Source organism: Sus scrofa, chromosome 9 (assembly GCF_054392235.1).
Source record: "Sus scrofa isolate SSC_HxYL_T2T_F1_AM1 chromosome 9, Sscrofa_HxYL_maternal_Yorkshire_Landrace_v2.0, whole genome shotgun sequence".
NCBI classification, from domain to species: Eukaryota; Metazoa; Chordata; class Mammalia; order Artiodactyla; family Suidae; genus Sus; species Sus scrofa.
Genome location: NC_139391.1, coordinates 32,864,214 through 32,882,751, shown reverse-complemented (window position 1 = coordinate 32,882,751; position 18,538 = coordinate 32,864,214). Strand labels below are relative to the sequence as shown.

Below are 18,538 nucleotides of genomic sequence, written 5' to 3'. Positions count from 1 at the left end.
AAAAAAAAAAAAATTCAGTTACAGGTTAGTAAGGAATAAAAATAATACATATTCAACCCTTTGTCCACCCTTTCCTTCTTCAGCCCCACTTTTAGGGCAATGATCAATCTAAGGAAACTTGATGTAGGGAGTTGCCTTCTTCATACGAAGATCCATGTTATCCTGGATCATTTTCAATGTCCATGTAGATCACTATCTGAGAGCATTAGCCTTACAATGACTTGCCCTCTCAACTACAATAGACCCTTTTCTCCACTTCACTTTAGCTATGTGTGTCTATGTCCACACCTTGCTATCATCCAGAAATACTCCAGTTGTGAAATCAAACTATATTATTCTCATAATTACTTGCACCTCATTTATTATTAACCTCTCTTTTCTACCAACCTATCACTCCTGTTTTCACTTCTTTTCCAATTCAGTTTAGAAATCATAACTCATTCAACCTCTCATAATCATCTGTGCCCTCAATTCTATTGTCCCATGTATTCCAATGAACTGTATCCATTAAACTGGATTAATCCAGTCATCTGTCTTTTCCACTCCAACACTTGAGGTTTATGGGGACCTGAGTCCCACGTTCATTAAAAGCTTCAGTCAAAGCTTTTGACATGCTAAATAAAGTTATACTATCATCCCACAGATATACCTATGCGATTATAAGAAAGCATTCACTGTAGAATTTAAACCCTGTCTAGTACCAAATGGCACCTGTCTGTAATGCATTATAAATTAATATTTTAAGTAAATTCAGTAATTATCTGAAGAGCATAATTATACTGCATTGAAATGATTGTAAAAGTTATTAATTTCCTAAGCGTAAGCATTTGAAACATACACTGATTTTATAACCCTCTCTTGGCATTCCAGCATGCTGGAGTATCCTAGGGGCTTGAAAAGAGAAAGTGTGCAGCCCTCTCCCACTCCCAGCCTCTGGAAAGCCTAGCTTGGCACCCAGGTTCCTGGGGGCAAATAGAGGTAATTTCACAGGCTGGTAGTTTGATGCCCCTCCATATCTATAACCTCTGACCATTTTTCCTTGTGTCCATAGTCAGCTTCTCACTCATATGATAGTCTAAACTTTACCACTCTCCTTATCATGTTTATTCATCATCCCCCTGCTCTTCAGAAAATCATATCACCTCCAGCTGCTCAGGGAAGTGGAGGCCACCACAAAGCTTCAGAAATATGTATACATCTTGTATAAAAGTCCTTCCTACCACAGGTAGACTTTTGGAAAGAGCAGCCCACATGCCTATTCTTCACTTCCTCATCTTTTGTTCATCTGTCCTTTGACTCAACACATCTAAAGCTGAACTCTTTACCCCTACCCTCCTCCTCCTAACACACACACACCCTCCCAAGACACATCCTCCTCTGATTCACCATCTCAGTTAATGGCATCAGGATCTACCCACTTATTCAAGCTGGAAAATGGAATGTCCTCTTAATCACCTCCCTCTTACCATCACTTATATCTGACCAGTTATTAATGTGTGTTAATTTTCTTTCACATCTTTGAAAGCCTGCTGCCCAACTCCAGGTGTATTTCCACTTGAAAAAGCCATTTTTTTCTCTCACCCTTTGGTCTCTGCAGATGATATTCTTGCTGTTTGGAACTCCCTTACTCCCCCTTTCATCTGATTTTCCTTGGTTCTCAATTTGCAAGATTTCTCTAATGGGAAGTCTTCCTGGTTCTCCCCTTCTCACTGGTCTCCACCCCACAGTAGGTAGGAGGCTTCTCCTCTGGGCTCTCACAGAATCCAGCTACCACTTCTTTTTAATGTTTCTGTGTCCCCAACACCACCCTGGGTACTTTCTCAACCTTATTTCCCATCTCTTTATTCCCATGCCAGCACCACTTAACAATAGGTGCTCAATAAATATAGAAAAGGAGAGGAGAGGGGTAAGGAGAGATTTCAGAGCTCAAAACTAAAGGTATGGGTTTGCTGCCATGATTCCAATTTTGACAATTCAGTCTTCACAGACCAGATGTTTCTATATCATATACCTTTACTACTTAACAACATTTAAGAAATGCTAATGAATTTGCCTAAATTTTCAAATGAAATGAAAGCAACAGTTAACATTATGTCAGATATTGTGCTAAGTACTTTAAATAGAGTATCTCATTTAATTCTTTTTTTTTTTTTTTTTTGTCTTTTTTTTTTTTTGTTGTTGTTGTTTGTTGTTGTTGTTGTTGCTATCTCTTGGGCCGCTTCCGCGGCATATGGAGGTTCCCAGGCTAGGGGTTGAATCGGAGCTGTAGCCACCGGCCTACGCCAGAGCCACAGCAACGCGGGATCCGAGCCGCGTCTGTGACCTACACCACAGCTCACGGCAATGCCGGATCGTTAACCCACTGAGCAAGGGCAGGGACCGAACCCGCGACCTCATGGTTCCTAGTCGGATTCGTTAACCACTGCGCCACAATGGGAACTCCCTCATTTAATTCTTATAAAAAGTCTTTTAGGAGTTCCCGTCGTGGCGCAGTGGTTAACGAATCCGACTAGGAACCATGAGGTTATGGGTTTGATCCCTGGCCTTGCTCAGTGGGTTAAGGATCTGGCATTGCTGTGAGCTGTGGTATAGGTCAAAGACATGGCTTGAATCCTGTGTGGCTGCGGCTGTAGTGTAGACTGGCAGTAGTAGCTCCGATTTGCCCCCTAGCCTGGGAACCTCCATATGCTGCAGGTACAGCCCTAAAAAGAAAAAAAAAAAAAAAAAAAAAGTCTTTTAAGTTAAAAATTAAAGTTAAAAACTAACCTCTTACAGGTAAGGAAATCAAGCACAGATTAAATAATATGCCCAAAGTTGTACTGCTAGTAGATGGTGGAGCTGAATTTGAATCTACAGTTTGGTTTTTATTTTTTTTAATTTTTTTGCAGGGGGCCACACCTGTGGCATGCGGAAGTGAATATGGAAGTTCCTAGGATTGGGGGTCGAATCAGAGCTGCAGCTGTGGCTTACGACACAGCCACAGCCACAGCCACACCACATCTGAGCTGTGTCTGTGACCTTGCGGCAGTGCCTAATCCTTAACCCACTGACTGAGATCAGGGATTGAGCTTGCGTGCCATGGATGCTAGTCAGATTCATTTCCACTGAGCTATGTCGGGAACTCCACTACCCACTTCTTTGAAAAAAAATTCTAAAACTAGTACGAGTTACTGATGTTTTATTGTTTATTTTTTATTTTTGGCCAACTCTGCAGCATGCAGAAGTTCCTGGGCCAGGGATCAAACCCATGCCACAGCAGTATCATTGCTGGATCCTTAAGCCTCTGTACTACAAGGGAACTCCCTGATCTTATTATTGAACAGATATAAGGAGAACTGGAAAAGGGATTTAGCACACAGATGGATACTTAAAGACAGGTTACTGCAAAGCTATATACTCAGCCAAAGGGTATGTGCTGCCACTCCTGGGGAACTTTCTTAATTCAGGATACATTATTTTGAGAAATGTGACAATAAATGGTGCTAGTCTGGATTTTTTCATAGTTTCAGCTATGATAAGCCTAAGAAAATAAGAAAGATAAGCAAGATCTCAAAGCGTTATTTATTTACCAATTTTAGGGAACAGGAAGTTTTAAAGTACTTTAAAAATGGACATCTATATGCAAATAATTATTTTAAAAATCAGAATAACATTCGCCCCTGTTTAGTCACCACAGTATCAGTTGGGATAGGAAGCTAGGGTTAGAAAAAGATAAGCCACAGTATGTGACAATACTTTGTATAATGCCAAATTTTCATTCATTTCAATGGCCTCCTCTGACATTGGTTGTATAGTGGACACTTTTCCCTGATAGCAGAAAAAATATTTATGAGCAACTCTACCCAGATTACTATCTGGATGAGCTTGTTGCCTAAACTAATAAATAATACACCAAGGTATAACAACCTTCAAGAAAAGGTTGGGGGCACAGGGAAATTGCTCAGTTCTTTTGTGCTGGAGGACATGACAGGCCTATTACAGAAAGACTGTTCCTTTCAAATGTATAAAATTTTCCTATTTTACCACTATAGATGTATTTTGATTAACAGGCTTCTTTTTTAACATAATGTCATATATATTGGAGTAAAAAATCATTTTAAATCATATCTCTTTTTCTTCTAAAATATAGCTAAAGTTTTCCATGTGGGAGAAATTAAAGATTGTTCTGAGAGCTGGATGTGAAGAATGTTGGCATATGATGCCCTTCAGACTTAGGGCAGAAACAAGTGGGGCATATAATGGAAAATGCTGTAGGCAACACAGGTTGTCAAGTTCAGGCTTGTGCTTTCCACATCCAGGCTTGAAAGTAAAGGCTACTAGTCTCATCGTTTACTATACTTTTCTAAATTTGCTAAAAATGGAAAGGTGTCCTCTGAAAATACTAAATATATTATATTCTCTGTCAATTGTTCTCAAGGTGTGGGCCCCAAACCAGCAGTATCAGCATCACTGAAAGTGTAAAATGTAAAATATAAAATTTTATATTTGTTAAAAACATAAATGCTCAGGCCATAACCCAAACTTATTGAAACAGAAACTCTGGAGATACAGTAATCTGAGTTTTAACAATCCTGTGTAGAGTAGTGTAGAGAACTACTACTCTGTATTTCACATTGTTTTTATTCTATAAATTATTAAATATCATGCTTGTAAACGCCATGCTGTACAGTTTATAGATAACTATCCCTTTAAGTTCATCATTTGTTCTAGAATTATCTCTATTTATATTATTTGATAATTGAAAAAAAATCTACTTATTTGGTAACTGATTCACATTGTAAAGGATCTCAAAAAGTGATGGATGTCTTGAATCTTACCTAAAAGTTGACAATGATCCTATTTAAAATGATCTATTAAGCAGTGATTTCAACTTGCCTATAGTTTTAGCATTCTATGACTATTATTTTGACATTTGCATATCTTCAACATGACATACAGCATGAAAATGTTTTAAAAACAACTGAAGTCTAAATTTCTTTTGAGAATTTAACAAACCAAATTCTGAATGTGCCTCTTAATATCTAACTTATTTCCTCTTTAACTTACATTTCTAGTGTTCTAATGGAGAACATCTGGATACCATCTCTAACAACACTTCATACTTGAATATATTTATTAAGCCTCCTGTTAGTATTTTTTCCTAAACAATCCCAGTTTCTTAACCTTTACTCAATGTCTTGTTTTTCAACTCTTTAATCTCCTTGCAGTCCTGACTCTTCTCCAAGTACCCTATGTTCTTCTCCAGCTGTTAATGTCCCACTATATGCTATACAATGCCCAAAACATCATTTATACACAATTGATTAAAATTTGTGAAGATCATTATTTACATGTTTTTCATGTGTAAAAGTGTATAATTTGTTCTTTGGAAACACATTTTGTTTTAGGATGTTAAAATTTGAACGCTTATGATGTGCACATGAATTTTTAGGCTGAATTAGAATGATGGCATTTTAGAACTAAAAGGCCAAGAAGGTCACTCAGTCCAACTCCCTCCTTTTACATAAAAAGAATCTGTGGTCTTGAGAAGTTAATCTGCACCATCCACTACGGCAGCTACTAGCCGCTTATTAAAATAGAAAATTCAAGTCCTTAATCACACCAGCCACATTTCAGGTGCTCAGTAGCTGCACATGTGGCTAGCAGCCCCAGTACTAGACAGAACAGATACGGAGCATTCCCCTCGTCACAGGAAGTTCTACTGGATAGCACTGGGTAAGTGACTTGCCCAAAGCTATACCGCTCTTGCGTGACAGAGCCAGGGTTCTGGCTCTGGTCCAGAGATAGCCCACCATACTACTCTCTTTTAAAAAGGCAAAATATAAGAGATTACTTATCCTAGCTACAACATTTATTAAGTTTTTGTACAAAGTATTGTGTGAGGCATGGATCCTGACCCCCAGAAGGTTTGAAGAAAATAATTTTAGGTAGGATTGCCTATTTAGAAAATGGCAGGTGGGTTAGTGACATCTCCCTCTGGTCTCCAGTTATTTAATATATACAGTTGACTCTTGAACAATGCAAAGGTAAGGTTGCCAACCCTCCCCACAGTCCAAAAATCCACATGTAACTTTACACTTGGCCCTTGGTTTTGCATCCGAGGATTCAACCAACCTTGGATCATGTGGTACCATAGTGTATATTTAGTGAAAGAAATCTGTATGTGAGTGGACCCAATCAGTTCAAACTTGTGTTGTTCAAGGGTCCACTGTATCTGTAGGCAAATGTGCATTTACTGAATGCACTGAATGTTCACTGAAATGTCTTCCGTCCCTTTGATTTTTCAGAGACATCAGACACTTCTCAGCTCACACCTCAATTCCTGCAGCCAATTCCTGGCTGGTTGCCTAGGCTACATTTGGCCTTTCCTGATCCCATCAATCTTCTATGATTTGAAACTCATTTCTCTCAAGGGCCATTTCACTCTTGATCTCCTACTCAAAACTGTAGTAGATTCCTATTGCGTATCATACACTAACGGTAACTGTGCTATAGTCAACTACTTACATTTGCGTATAGCTTTACTCCCCCATATACTGTCTCATTTAATTTATTCCCATTTTTCTTTCTAGATTTCAAGACCTTCAATCACTATTGTCCTTTTATTTCATAAGATTGTTTCTTACTAAATATTTTATTTTATTTGTCTTTTTGCCTTTTCTAGGGCTGCTCACCGCAGCATATGGAGGTTCCCAGGCTAGGGGTCCAATCGGAGCTGTAGCTGCCAACCTACACCAGAGCCACAGCAACTCCAGATCCAAGCCGCATCTGTGACCTACAACACCACAGCTCACGGCAACGCCGGATGCTTAACCCACTGAGCAAGGGCAGGGATTGAACCCGCAACCTCATGGTTCCTAGTCGGATTCATTAACCACTGCGCCACCATGGGAACTCCTCTTGCTAAATATTTTAAATAGATTTTTTTTCTAAAAGTCCTAAAACCAGGAAATTGAGTCATTCTTGTCTTCTCTAATTTTCATCCCCCAATTCAATACAATAGCAAGTTAATGTCAATCTTGGGTCCCCTTCAAAAAATCAGCTGGAATATATCCACTTCTCTCCTGCTATAACAAAGTGCCCCAGACTGTGCGGCTTAACCAGCAGAAATTTACCTTCCCACAGTTCTGGAGGCTAGAAGTTCAAAAACAAGGTGTCATCAAGGGTGGTTTCTCCTGAGCTTTCTCTCGTTGGCTTGTAGATGGCTTTCTTCTGGAGTCTTCACACAGACTTCATTTGGAGTCTGTATCCTAATCTCTTCTTTTTTTTTGGCCCTGCCATGGCATGTAGTTCTTGGGCCAGGGATCAAATCCATGCCACAGCAGTGACCCAAGCCACTGCAGTCACAACCCCAGATACTTAATCCACTGTGCCACAAAAGAACCACCACCATCTCTTTTTATAAGGATGCTAGTCATATTGGATTAGGGCCCATAAAGGTGACCTCATGTTATCTCAACTATCTCTATAAAGGCCTTATCTCCAAACGAAGTCATATTCTGAGGTACTGAGGGTTAGGACATCAACACATGAGCTTTGGGAAGGACAAAACTAAGCCCGTAACCCACCATCTTCACCAAAACCATCCTTGCCCAAACTACCTTAATTTATCACTAGACAGAGGTAATAGTTTCCCCACATCTTCTCAATCCATTTATCATTCAATAGCCATGGTGATCTTTTGAAAAAGTACATCATTCCCTTTTTTAAAAAACTTACAGTAGTTTCTCACTGTATTACCATTAAATAAGCCACTTCATTGGCTAATATGATATACATGATCTGTCTTTCTATTTTCCCAATTTCAACTCATGTCACTCTTTCTTGCCTCTTATGCTCCATTCACAATGATTTCTGTTAATTCATAGAATACACAAAACTCATTTCCACCCAGGGCCTTCATATTTGCTGTATTTTATCTGAGAACATTATCAGACTAACCACTATTAATTTATTTCCTAGAAAAATCATAATTTATAATTAATTTATATATTTTAATATATTTCTGGTCACTAGAGTGTATGTTTTTGGAAACAGTGATTTTGTATTTTGTTTATCGTTGTGTTCCCAGGCTTATCATTGTGCCTGGCGCACAGCGGACATTAGATAAATGATCTAGTTTTCTCAGCATATCTGCTGCTCTATTCAAATAAATTTGTAATCCCACATGTACTTTCTATACCACAGCCTGCAACATCCTCTCTGCCTAGAACTCTTTCCTTTCCTAAGCCAATCCATGATAATCCTTTTAAAATGTGCCTCAATTCCTTTCTCAAGGAGGCCTTTCCTTGTGGATTGTCCTTGACTCCAATCTCTCTAGGTTCCCTAAGAACTTCAGTGGTACGTTTTACATTGTATGAAGTAATATTTATTTTATATGTAGGAAGTAGTAGTTTCAAGCAGAATAAGTATTTTACGCTATAACATGTTAAGGGGATAAGGGGTGATGCCTGATCTAAAATTTGGCTGCATTAAAGTTAATTTATAATGTTATAAGTGGTTTCTATTCTACTATTTCTCTCACATATCTTTCTAATGACAAAAAAATAAGAAAAATAATTTACAGATTCTTAGCCCAGTGATTTACTTTTTTTTCTTAAAAAAAAAAAAAGATAAACAGGAATGGTAGGTTTCAACTTTACTGAAACCCAGTTTAGCCTGCCTATCCCAATGAACTTCGACATGTGTGCCAAGTCTGGAGATTGAAGACTTACATTAGAGGATATCAGATAGACCAGCTGCTAGAGTTTGCCAGTTGGACACTGCTAAATGTGGCACTAAATGCAGCTTTTTAGTGCTAATTAAGGCAGCTTTTATTGTAAGATACAGCACACTTCCTTGTCTTTTATTCTTTCCTTTGTTCTTCTGTTTTCGTCTATTTTTTTCCTTTTTTTTAAACCAGAGAAGTAGAGAACAGTAGTGTTTCCTGACTATGAAGTTGCCCAGTAGAATCGATATATGTTCAAGGAAATATACAAAATAATGCTTTACCTCATTAAGAAAAAGTCAAACAACTAAAACAATAAATACCATTTCACATCCATCACATTGAAAAAAATTAAAAATTGAGTGTGTCATGTTTCCAAAAAAATTTCAAGTTTCTTAAGAGTAGCTGGGTATTTCTCTCTCTCATTGCATCTAACAAGAGTCATAGGCCCTAGAATGTAAACTCCCAAATATAGACATTTTTGTCTTTTTTATTCATCACTGTTTCTGCAGTACCTGCAAAGCACCCACCTAGCACATAGTAGGTAATCAATAAATATTTGTGGAAGGATGAAGGATATTACTTCTTAACAAACACTTGAACAATTGGATGACTGAGAAGCCTTCAGTCATTTTGCAGAAACTTCAGACCTAGGTTTTCTAAGTTTTAAGGACCAAAGTTGGTTGAGCACAGGCTGGAACAGGAATGACAGGCAGAAAAGGGATTTCCCCTCTCTGACCACAGCTTCCTACTACTATTTCCACTTCCTAGTTCTTAGTACCTCAAACACTCAACACTTCATAATTCACCCAATAACTAACCTTTTTAGGGGGGCCATATTTGATTTTTTTTCTAATGAGCACAGAATACATCGTGATGATGCCCAGAAAGGTTTCCATTGCTGTTAACTCAGACCACTCTCAATTTTGTGCTTTGACAATTCATGTATTCTTCTATTTAATCACTAGACCTTGGACTTTCTTCACCCCAACTTACCACCGCCAGACTAATCTTTTCAGAATATCATTTTCATGATGCTACTTTCCTGCTCAAAAGTCTTCAAAAACTCCTATACATCACCCACTTTCTCAGCCTTGTAACCATAGCCCTCAGTGACTAAGATCCCATTAATCTGTCTCCCCTGTGTTACTGCCCAGAACTCCTGGACAGAACCCCTCAGTTCCAACTAATCAGATGCATGTATGTCCTCCCCAAGCCACCTTGTGTTTCTATGCCTCCGTATTCATTTTTTTGCTCATGGGCCCTAAGATTCTCAAGTTCTCTTATCTTTGGCCTAAGCCTTTTTTGAATGTCCAAATTATAATTCTGTGAGCCTTCTCTCCTTAAGTAATTTTCAAAATTTCTGAAGAATGCTCTCAAATCCCTCCAAACCATTCTGTTGTCATTTGTCTCCATGGTCAGGTTTTGTTTGTTTGTTTGTTTTTGTTTTTGTCTTTTTTTTAGGCCCGCACCTGTGGCATATGGAGGTTCCCAGGTTAGGGGTCAAATTCAAGCTGTAGCTGTGGCCTACACCACAGCTCACAGCAATGCCAGATCCTTAACCCACTGAGTGAGGCCAGAGATCGAACCCACAACCTCATGGTTCCTAATCAGATTCGTTTCCACTGTGCCACAATGGGAACTCCTTCAAGGTCAGTTTTTGACCTCAGAAAAACCCTCCACCCTCAGTTGATCACAGCTTGCTCTTTCAAAGTTGGTTTCACAGGCTGCTGCTGTTCTCCAGGGACAACTTTGTCCAAAGGCATGTTCTGAGGCTACATATCTAATCCCACACAGTTCAGCTAAATCAAGATTATAGCAGTTTGCAAAATTTTACAAAAGCCTTAGGGATAGTTAGAGAAACTCTTGCACTACTTATATTTGCAGACCTTAGTTGTCTACCTTTTCCCACTTCCTCTCTCTCCACACCTGCGGTCACACTTCAAGGGCCAGTTTCTTTCTAGCAAGTGGACTCACTTGGGGAACAGATATTGAGTGCCAGGTAAGTGCCAGGCACTGTGCTAGGTATTGGAGATGAACCAAATAGACACAGTTCCTGTTTTTAAGACAGACATTAAATAAATTATTACAAATAGTTGAGAAAATAATTCTAAGTATGTGGGAGATCCTGTTGTGGCTCAGTGGAAATGAATCTGGCTAGTATCCATGAGGGTGCGGGTTCCGTCCCAGGCCTCACTCAGTGGGTCAGGTATCCAGCATTCCTGAGCTCTGGTGTAGGTCAGAGATGCAGCTTGGATCCTACATTGCTGTGGCTGTGGCTGTCGGCTGTAGCTCTGATTTGACCGCTAGTCTGGGAACTCCCATATGCTACAGGTGCGGCCCTAAAAAGCAAAAAAAAAAAAAAAAAAAAAAATTCTAAGTATGCATAATGCTGCCAAAGAAATGCTTGGAGTACAATTTTAGGTCCTCTATCTTCTCTGTGGCCCAGAGAAAGAAGAAAAAACCCCAATGTTTCCATCTCTTACAGGATGTCTGATCAAATTAACAATGGTATAATCTATAGAAAAGCAATTATGACCTTAAGGAAGACACCATTTTACATTATTATACAGACAGTTTAGCTCCTGGTTTTTAAATATTTCCTGCATGAACAGTATTCACAATAGCCAAGACATGGAAACAACCTAAATGTCCACTGACAGATGAATGGATTAAGAAGATGTGGTATATATACACAATGGAATACTACTCAGCCATAAAAAAGAACAAAATAATTTCATTTGCAGCAACATGGAAGGAACTAGAAACTCTCATACTAAGTGAAGTAAGTCAGAAAGAGAAAGACAAATACCATATGGTATCACATATCTGGAATATAATATGCAGCACAAATGAACCTTTCCACAGAAAAGAAAATCATGGACATGGAGAATAGGTTTGTGGTTGCCGTGGGGGATGGAGCAGGATGGACTGGGAATTTAGGGTTCACAGATGCAAACTATTGCCTTTGGAATGGCGAAGCAGTGAGATCCTGTTGTATTGCACTGGGAACTATATCTAGTCACTAATGATGGAGCATAATAATGTGAGAAAAAGGAATGTATCTGTGGATATGTGACTGGGTCACCTTGCTGTACAGTAGAAAATTGACAGAACACTATAAACCAGCTATAATGGAAAAAAAATCATTAAATAAAAAAATTAAAATAAGTAAATAAATATTTCCTGCATGGAGAATGAAAAGACCCAAAATGCATGAATGCTTAAACGATGTGCTTGGCACCATTCTGAACCATATATATATATATACAAATTTACATAATTTTCACAATAACCTATGAAGGAGACTTATTATTTTCCTCATTTCACAGATGAGGCAACTAAGCACAGAAAGGTTATAACTAGCTCAAAGTCACACAGCAAGTAATGGCAGAATTCAGAATCCAGGCAATCTGACTGCCCAGCCCAAATTCTTTACTACTATGTTATTATGACTCTCAGTACAGAGAATTTACATAATCTTTCCTCAAAGGTGCATTCCTACCTTTTGCCTCTGCAGTTCATCCCAGGGCCAGGCTCAGAGCCATATCATGCTTCACATGGCTGGACTGCTCTCCTTTCTAGTTGCTGAAACACCATCAGTTCTACAGAAGCCAGACAAAATCCTTCCTAGGCCTAGATCACAGTAATCACTTCCATCTCTGAATTCATGTAACAATCACTGTCTCTAGACACACTCTTACAGATTACCTTGTCTCCTAGTTTTATAGGGAGTGTGTTTTCCCAAAGTAAATAGTACAGTGCCTTGCACAGAATTGGTACTCAAAAAGAATTGCTGATTGGTTAAGAGAGGGTCCCCAGATTATAGCAGTCTATGTGGTAGCAGCAAAGCTGGTAGCAAATGGACATTTTAGTTCTTGATTTGATGTTTTTCACATGATTTTCAAAAAAAAAATCTATGGATATTATGAACATATCTGGAAAGTATTCATTCAATAAACATTTAATGTGCCAAAGCATTATATTAAGCATCAGAAATAAAATAGGGAGTTCCTGTCATGGCTCAATAGAAACGAATCTGACTAGCATCCCTAAGGACGCAGGTTCCACCCCTGGCCTTGCTCAGTGGGTTAAGGATTCAGCATTGCCATGAGCGGTGGTGAAGTTTGCAGACGTGGTTCGGATCTGGCGTTGCTGTGGCTGTGGCATAGGTCAGCAGCTATAGCTCCGATTCAACCCCTAGCCTGGGAACCTCCATATGCCACAGGAGGGCCCTAAAAAGAAAAAAATACAAAACAAACAAACAAAAAAACAACCCAAAACTCTCTCTCCTGAGCTGTGTTTGCCAGCTGCCTTTCAGATACAGCCACAGGTTCAAATCTAAGGCTGTCATTCTTATCCCTACAACTTAGAAACACATATTCCAAACGTGCCCTTTTATCAAGGTCTCAACATTTCTAACAGGCTCTCCACCATCACCTTTGGAATACAGGTCATTAAGTTTTCCATTAAAAAAAAAATCTAAGTTATATATTCAAAGGATGAAGGTAATAAAGGAACAGTACTAAAACCACCCAACACTTTACTCGTTTTGCTAACTTGATAATAATATCAGGGCAACCTTCTTTGTTTATATGTAGCTCTTGTATTAGCTGTGGGGGCAGCTCCAACTTTAATTTATTATGTGACAAAAGAGTTTACAATTATGTTCAGATTTTTCTTTTTTGTCTTTTTTGGGGGGCCACACCTGAGGCATGTGAAGGTTCCCAGGCTAGGGGTCGAATTGGAGCTGTAGCCACTGGCCATGGCCACAACAACACCAGCCATGTCTGCGACCTATACCACAGCTCACAGTAATGCCAGATCCCTAATCCACTGAGCGAGGCCAGGGATCGAGCCTTCATCCTCATGGATGCTAGTCAGATTCATTTCTGCTGAGCCATGATGGGAACTCCTAGAATATCATTTTTTTTTTTTATTGAGGATTTTAAGTGGGACAAATGAAGCAAAGGAATTGTTATGCTTTTCACAGCCTCAGAGATGTAAATCTTTGCAATGAAGAAACATAATCAAATGAAAGCTTGAATTCATTTTTAAAGTTAATGATATTAATGACCAGTGGTTAGAGATTTTATTTAGTTTTCTGCAACAGTTTCAATCCAGAATTAATTCACTTCTAAAATAAAATACATAGAAAACTTGAAGACTCACTCAAATCTTAATGCAACAAACATGAACTAGTAGATTTTTAGTTCTTTGTAACTTTCTGTAAAAATTCCATTCCTGTATTGTATAGATTATGTTAGGGATGATTTTTGATTCCTGTGTATTCCAGAAAAATTTAAAAAAGGCATCTTGGTATTTGTTTTCTTTTGCTTTAAGCAAGTTCCTTAAATTTTACCTGAATTAACTTTCAAAGTAAATGTTTATCCATAAATCAGTATTAAAATGTAAAATTGGTGAATAAAAAATAGTAAATAGAGAAAATCTGAAAAAAAAAAAATCATCAAGGCATTTCCCCGACACCGTAACAGTGGTATAAAACATGAACATGACGCATGATAGGGTCCACAATAAAGTAAGAAAATGTCTGTTCATGGCTCTTTGTTGAAGGGTAGCACATACCAACAGAATCCTGAAAAAGATAAACCTAAATTATTTGGTATACGACTGCATTTAAATAATAATTAACATATTTTGCTCATATATTTTCTGTTAAAATGTCATGAAACGTATCAAATCCTTGACAATAAGTTGGCAGTTAACTAATTTTAAAATATTTGTGGAGAGCACAGTCTATTATGCTAAAAATACATATCTACTATACAAACATGCATAATACTTGACCTTAAGGAATTTATAGTCCAAAGGAAATCCTATCTTTAAAAAAATGCTAATATTACAAAAATTTGTTTTGCATTTTTCTTCTGTCTTTGCTTTTTTGAGAACATAGTCTTTACATACTACGTGGGCTGGAACTGTGTTTCTTTTATTTCTCACTGGGCCTTAGCCCAGCACAGTAGCTGATACGCAGCAGATATTCAATAAATATTTGTTAAGTAACTGAAGGCAGATATCTAGAAACTGTTTCATATGTGTTAATTTTTTTTGTGATACTAAAATTCAAGTATCAGAGTCTGTGATATAAAGACATTTTTGTCATTCTTTCCCATTTGCCCTATAAATTATGGTTTGACAATCTAAAGAACTGTGTTCTACTTCATCTGAGCCACAGATTTAGCTTTAAAATAAGAAAGAACCAGTATTAGATATGGATAATAAGAAGAATCCAGGCGAAAACGTTTACACTGTTCTCCAAATAAAGGCATACATGATCAACTTTTAATTTTAATAGAAAACTAGTTAGTTAACTATATTCTGTTAATGTAATATATGTATTATATATATAATATACAGAATAAAGATATTCTGTTAACTATATTATATAATGTAATATATATAATATATACATATATTATATAGAATATATGTATATACATATATTCTTCTAACTGTACCTCTCTGAGGCATAACATTATCCAAGTTGCTGACTCCATTTATAACAATCTTCTAAATAACAAGTAATTAAATTGATTGGTTGCAAGATTCCCCTCCACACTTACATATGCTGTAACTTTAAAGACAGAAGAGGTAATTTGTATTTTCTTGGTTTGAGGATTCTTTCGAACACTAAAATAGGGTGGGAAGGGAACAAGAATTGGTTAAAGTCAGATTGAAGTATAAACAGCTGTAAGTGATAAAAGCATGCTAAACTAAAGAATTAAACAACCTAAACATAAATGCTGGTTCTGCCACAGATTTGTTATTTTACTTTAGGCAACATTAACCTTTCTGAACTGCAGTTGTCTCATGTGTAAACTAGACATGATATAGGTACCTTTAGAATTATATGAGAATTAAGTGGAGTAATATACATGAAAACTATTTGTTAAATTATATATTACTAAATCATATTAACATCATTTTCTCTCATAGCTCTCTTTCAGTTACTTTCCCCATAAAAGATTACCTGTGGCGGTGTATAGTGAGGAAGTCAACTGAGGACTGAGGAAATAAACTAATATATAAGCTATAAACATATATGGGGGTTCCCGTCGTGGCTCAGTGGTTAACGAATCTGACTAGGAACCATGAGGTTGCGGGTTCGATCCCTGCCCTTGCTCTGTGGGTTAAGAATCCGGTGTTGCCATGAGCTGTGGTGTAGATTGCAGATGTGGCTCGTATCCCGATTTGCTGTGGCTCTGGCATAGGGCGGTGGCTATAGCTTTGATAAGACCCCTAGCCTGGGAACTTCCATATGACCTAGAAAAGACAAAACAAAACAAAACAAACAACAACAACAAAAAAAAACATATATAGTTAATATATAAATACATATACATTATATTTATAATGCTTTACAATTTGCAAAATACCTTGATATACTTTACCTCCATAAAGATCACACAACTCAGTGAGGGAGGCATTATTTTGTTAATTTTATTTTATTTATTTCATTTTATTATTTTTGGGAGGGTCTTTTTGTCTGTTTTTTTTTTTTTTGGGCTGTGCTGGCAGCATATGGAGGTTCCCAGGCTACGGGTCCAATCAGAGCTGTAGCAGCTGGCCTATGCCACAGCCACAGCAATGTGGGATCCGAGCCATGTCTGCGACCTACACCACAGCTCACGGCAAAGCTGGATCCTTAACCCACTGAGCAAGGCCAGGGATCGAACCTGCATCCTCACGGATGCTAGTCAGGTTCCCTAACCACTGAGGCTCAGCAGGAACTCCTATTTTGCTAATTTTCTAGACTAGAGAAGTTAAATGAGATATTTAAGATGTCCAACGAAAAGTTGTATCTCTGGGAACAGAATTTAGGTGATACAGAATCCAGTTTTCTTTCCCTACATCTCACCTGTTTATTCTACATCCACTCTATACATTTACATGCATCAAAGGTATTGTTCATGTGTTACATGTGTAGGTTAAATGTAAAGGAAGTTATCCCTTTTCTTCACTTTTTCAGGTGAAAGTATTGCTCTCCCTCCACTACGACATAAAGTAATGGGGAGAAAGAGAGAGGAGAAGGAAGAAGGGGAACTCTGTGGAAAGGTGTACGTGCATGTATGTTTGAGCTGGTGCACATCTTGGAAATGGCCAGACCTAAGCCATTTCAGGGTTTGGAGTTCAAGATTCTTAGGTGGTTTTCATCTCTAAAACATTTCATTCAGATTTAAATCTAGGAATAATGCAGTTAATTCATATATTTCTATGACATGAGTTGAGGTCATTGTCTTTCATTTCTATAATGCTTAAGATAACACAGTTTTAAAGTTGGAGACCACATTTACAACTTCATGTTTAGGAATTCCTATTGTGGCTCAGTGGGTTAGGGACCTGATGTTGTCTCTGTGAAGATGTGGGTTTGATCCCTGGCCTGGCTCAGTGGGTTAAGGATCCAGTGTTGCTGTAAGCTGTGGCATAGGCAGCAGCTATAGCTCTGATTCAACCCCTAGCCCTGGAACTTCTATATGCTACAGGAGCAGTCATCAAAAGAAAGGAAAAAAATTTTTATTTACCCAAGGGATGACTAGAACCACTACATATAAAATGTATGTGTATGCCTATGTATGATCACCCAGGTCAAAATATAGAACATATCTATGGTTATATCTAATTTTAAATCTTGATCTGGAGGTGGTTATATGGGTATAAACATATATAAAAATTCACCAATATATATGTACACTATAATTTGTTTGGTTTACTGAATGTAAATTACTCCTCAGTTAAAAAAAATCTAAGAGTTCCATCATGGCTCAGTGGGTTAAGGATCCAGTTCTGTCATGGCTGTGGCTCTGGTTGCAGCTGTGGTGCAGGCTTGGTCCTTGGCCTGGGGAACTTCTTCATGCCGTTGGGCATAGTCAAAAAAAAAAAAAAAAAAAAAAAAACTCTAAAAAAAAATGAACCTTGTAAAAGTTTGTGCTTATCAAATAAATTTAAAGGAAAATTTAGCATTTGATACTTCATATAGTAATCACTTAACACATATCACTTAACACACCAAACACCATAAGTGTGTTATTTAAAAAAGAAACTATCATCTGTACATTAGAAGTTGGTTCCTAATAGAAATAAATCATATTATTCAATTTTATTACCTCTGATCCTGTATTACTGTTACTTTATTTTTTATTTCACTTTATTTTTTGTCTTTTTAGGGCTGCACCTGTGGCATATGGAAGTTTCCAGGCTAAGAGTTGAATCTGAGCCGCAGCTGCTGGCCTACACCACAGCAATGTCAGATCCAAGCCACGTCTGTGAGCTACACCGTGGCTTTCACAGCAATGCCGGATCCTTAACCCACTGAGTGAGGCCAAGGATTGAACCTGCAGCCCCATGGTTCATTTCCATTGAGCCATGACAGAAACTCCTACTGTTACTTTAAAATATCTCTAAAACGTTTTGTCTGATTTTTTTATAGGTCAAGCAAAGTAGTATAATATCACCTGTCCTATATCTCCTAAGAGAAAAAGAAAAGGAAATGTAAAGTGATATTCAATTTGTGTCCTAGGGTGTTCTACTAATAATTGCATTTTATCAGAGTTTTTGCAGTCACTAAGTCGCTCTCTAAGTAACCACGGTTTTTAAGGATGCTAGAACATAATTTCCATACAGTTCTTTTTTAAAGTATGATTATATTAGTGGTTTAGAAATAAAATAATATAATGGTTTCTTAATATCATTTGTGCTAATTTCTGAGGATGGATCCCATATTTACTCTAAAGATCATGGTATGCAGACCATTCTAGGTAACTCTTCTCATTTTAAGAAAAAAGGGTCCCACTGCTTAATTAGCATCTGAAG

General features: G+C 37.8%; 1 protein-coding gene across 10 annotated transcripts in view; it reads right to left on the bottom strand.

Annotated features, from left to right (window-relative positions):
* Positions 1-13,758: 13,758 nt before the first annotated feature.
* The window catches only part of CFAP300 (cilia and flagella associated protein 300), a 42,212-nt gene continuing 37,432 nt past the window's right edge, over positions 13,759-18,538 (bottom strand). For 9 of the 10 annotated variants that reach the window (XM_084975835.1, XM_021062702.2, XM_084975840.1 and 6 more), the window contains 2 exons: positions 15,292-15,358; positions 13,759-14,303 (listed from right to left, as the gene is read on the bottom strand). In XM_084975835.1, the coding sequence (XP_084831961.1) occupies positions 14,175-14,303; positions 15,292-15,358 (196 nt within the window). In that variant the 3' untranslated portion in view covers positions 13,759-14,174. Of the gene's footprint in view, positions 14,304-15,291; positions 15,359-16,166; positions 16,354-18,538 lie in introns of those variants that run through there. The other variant, XR_014815129.1, reaches the window with a different exon arrangement.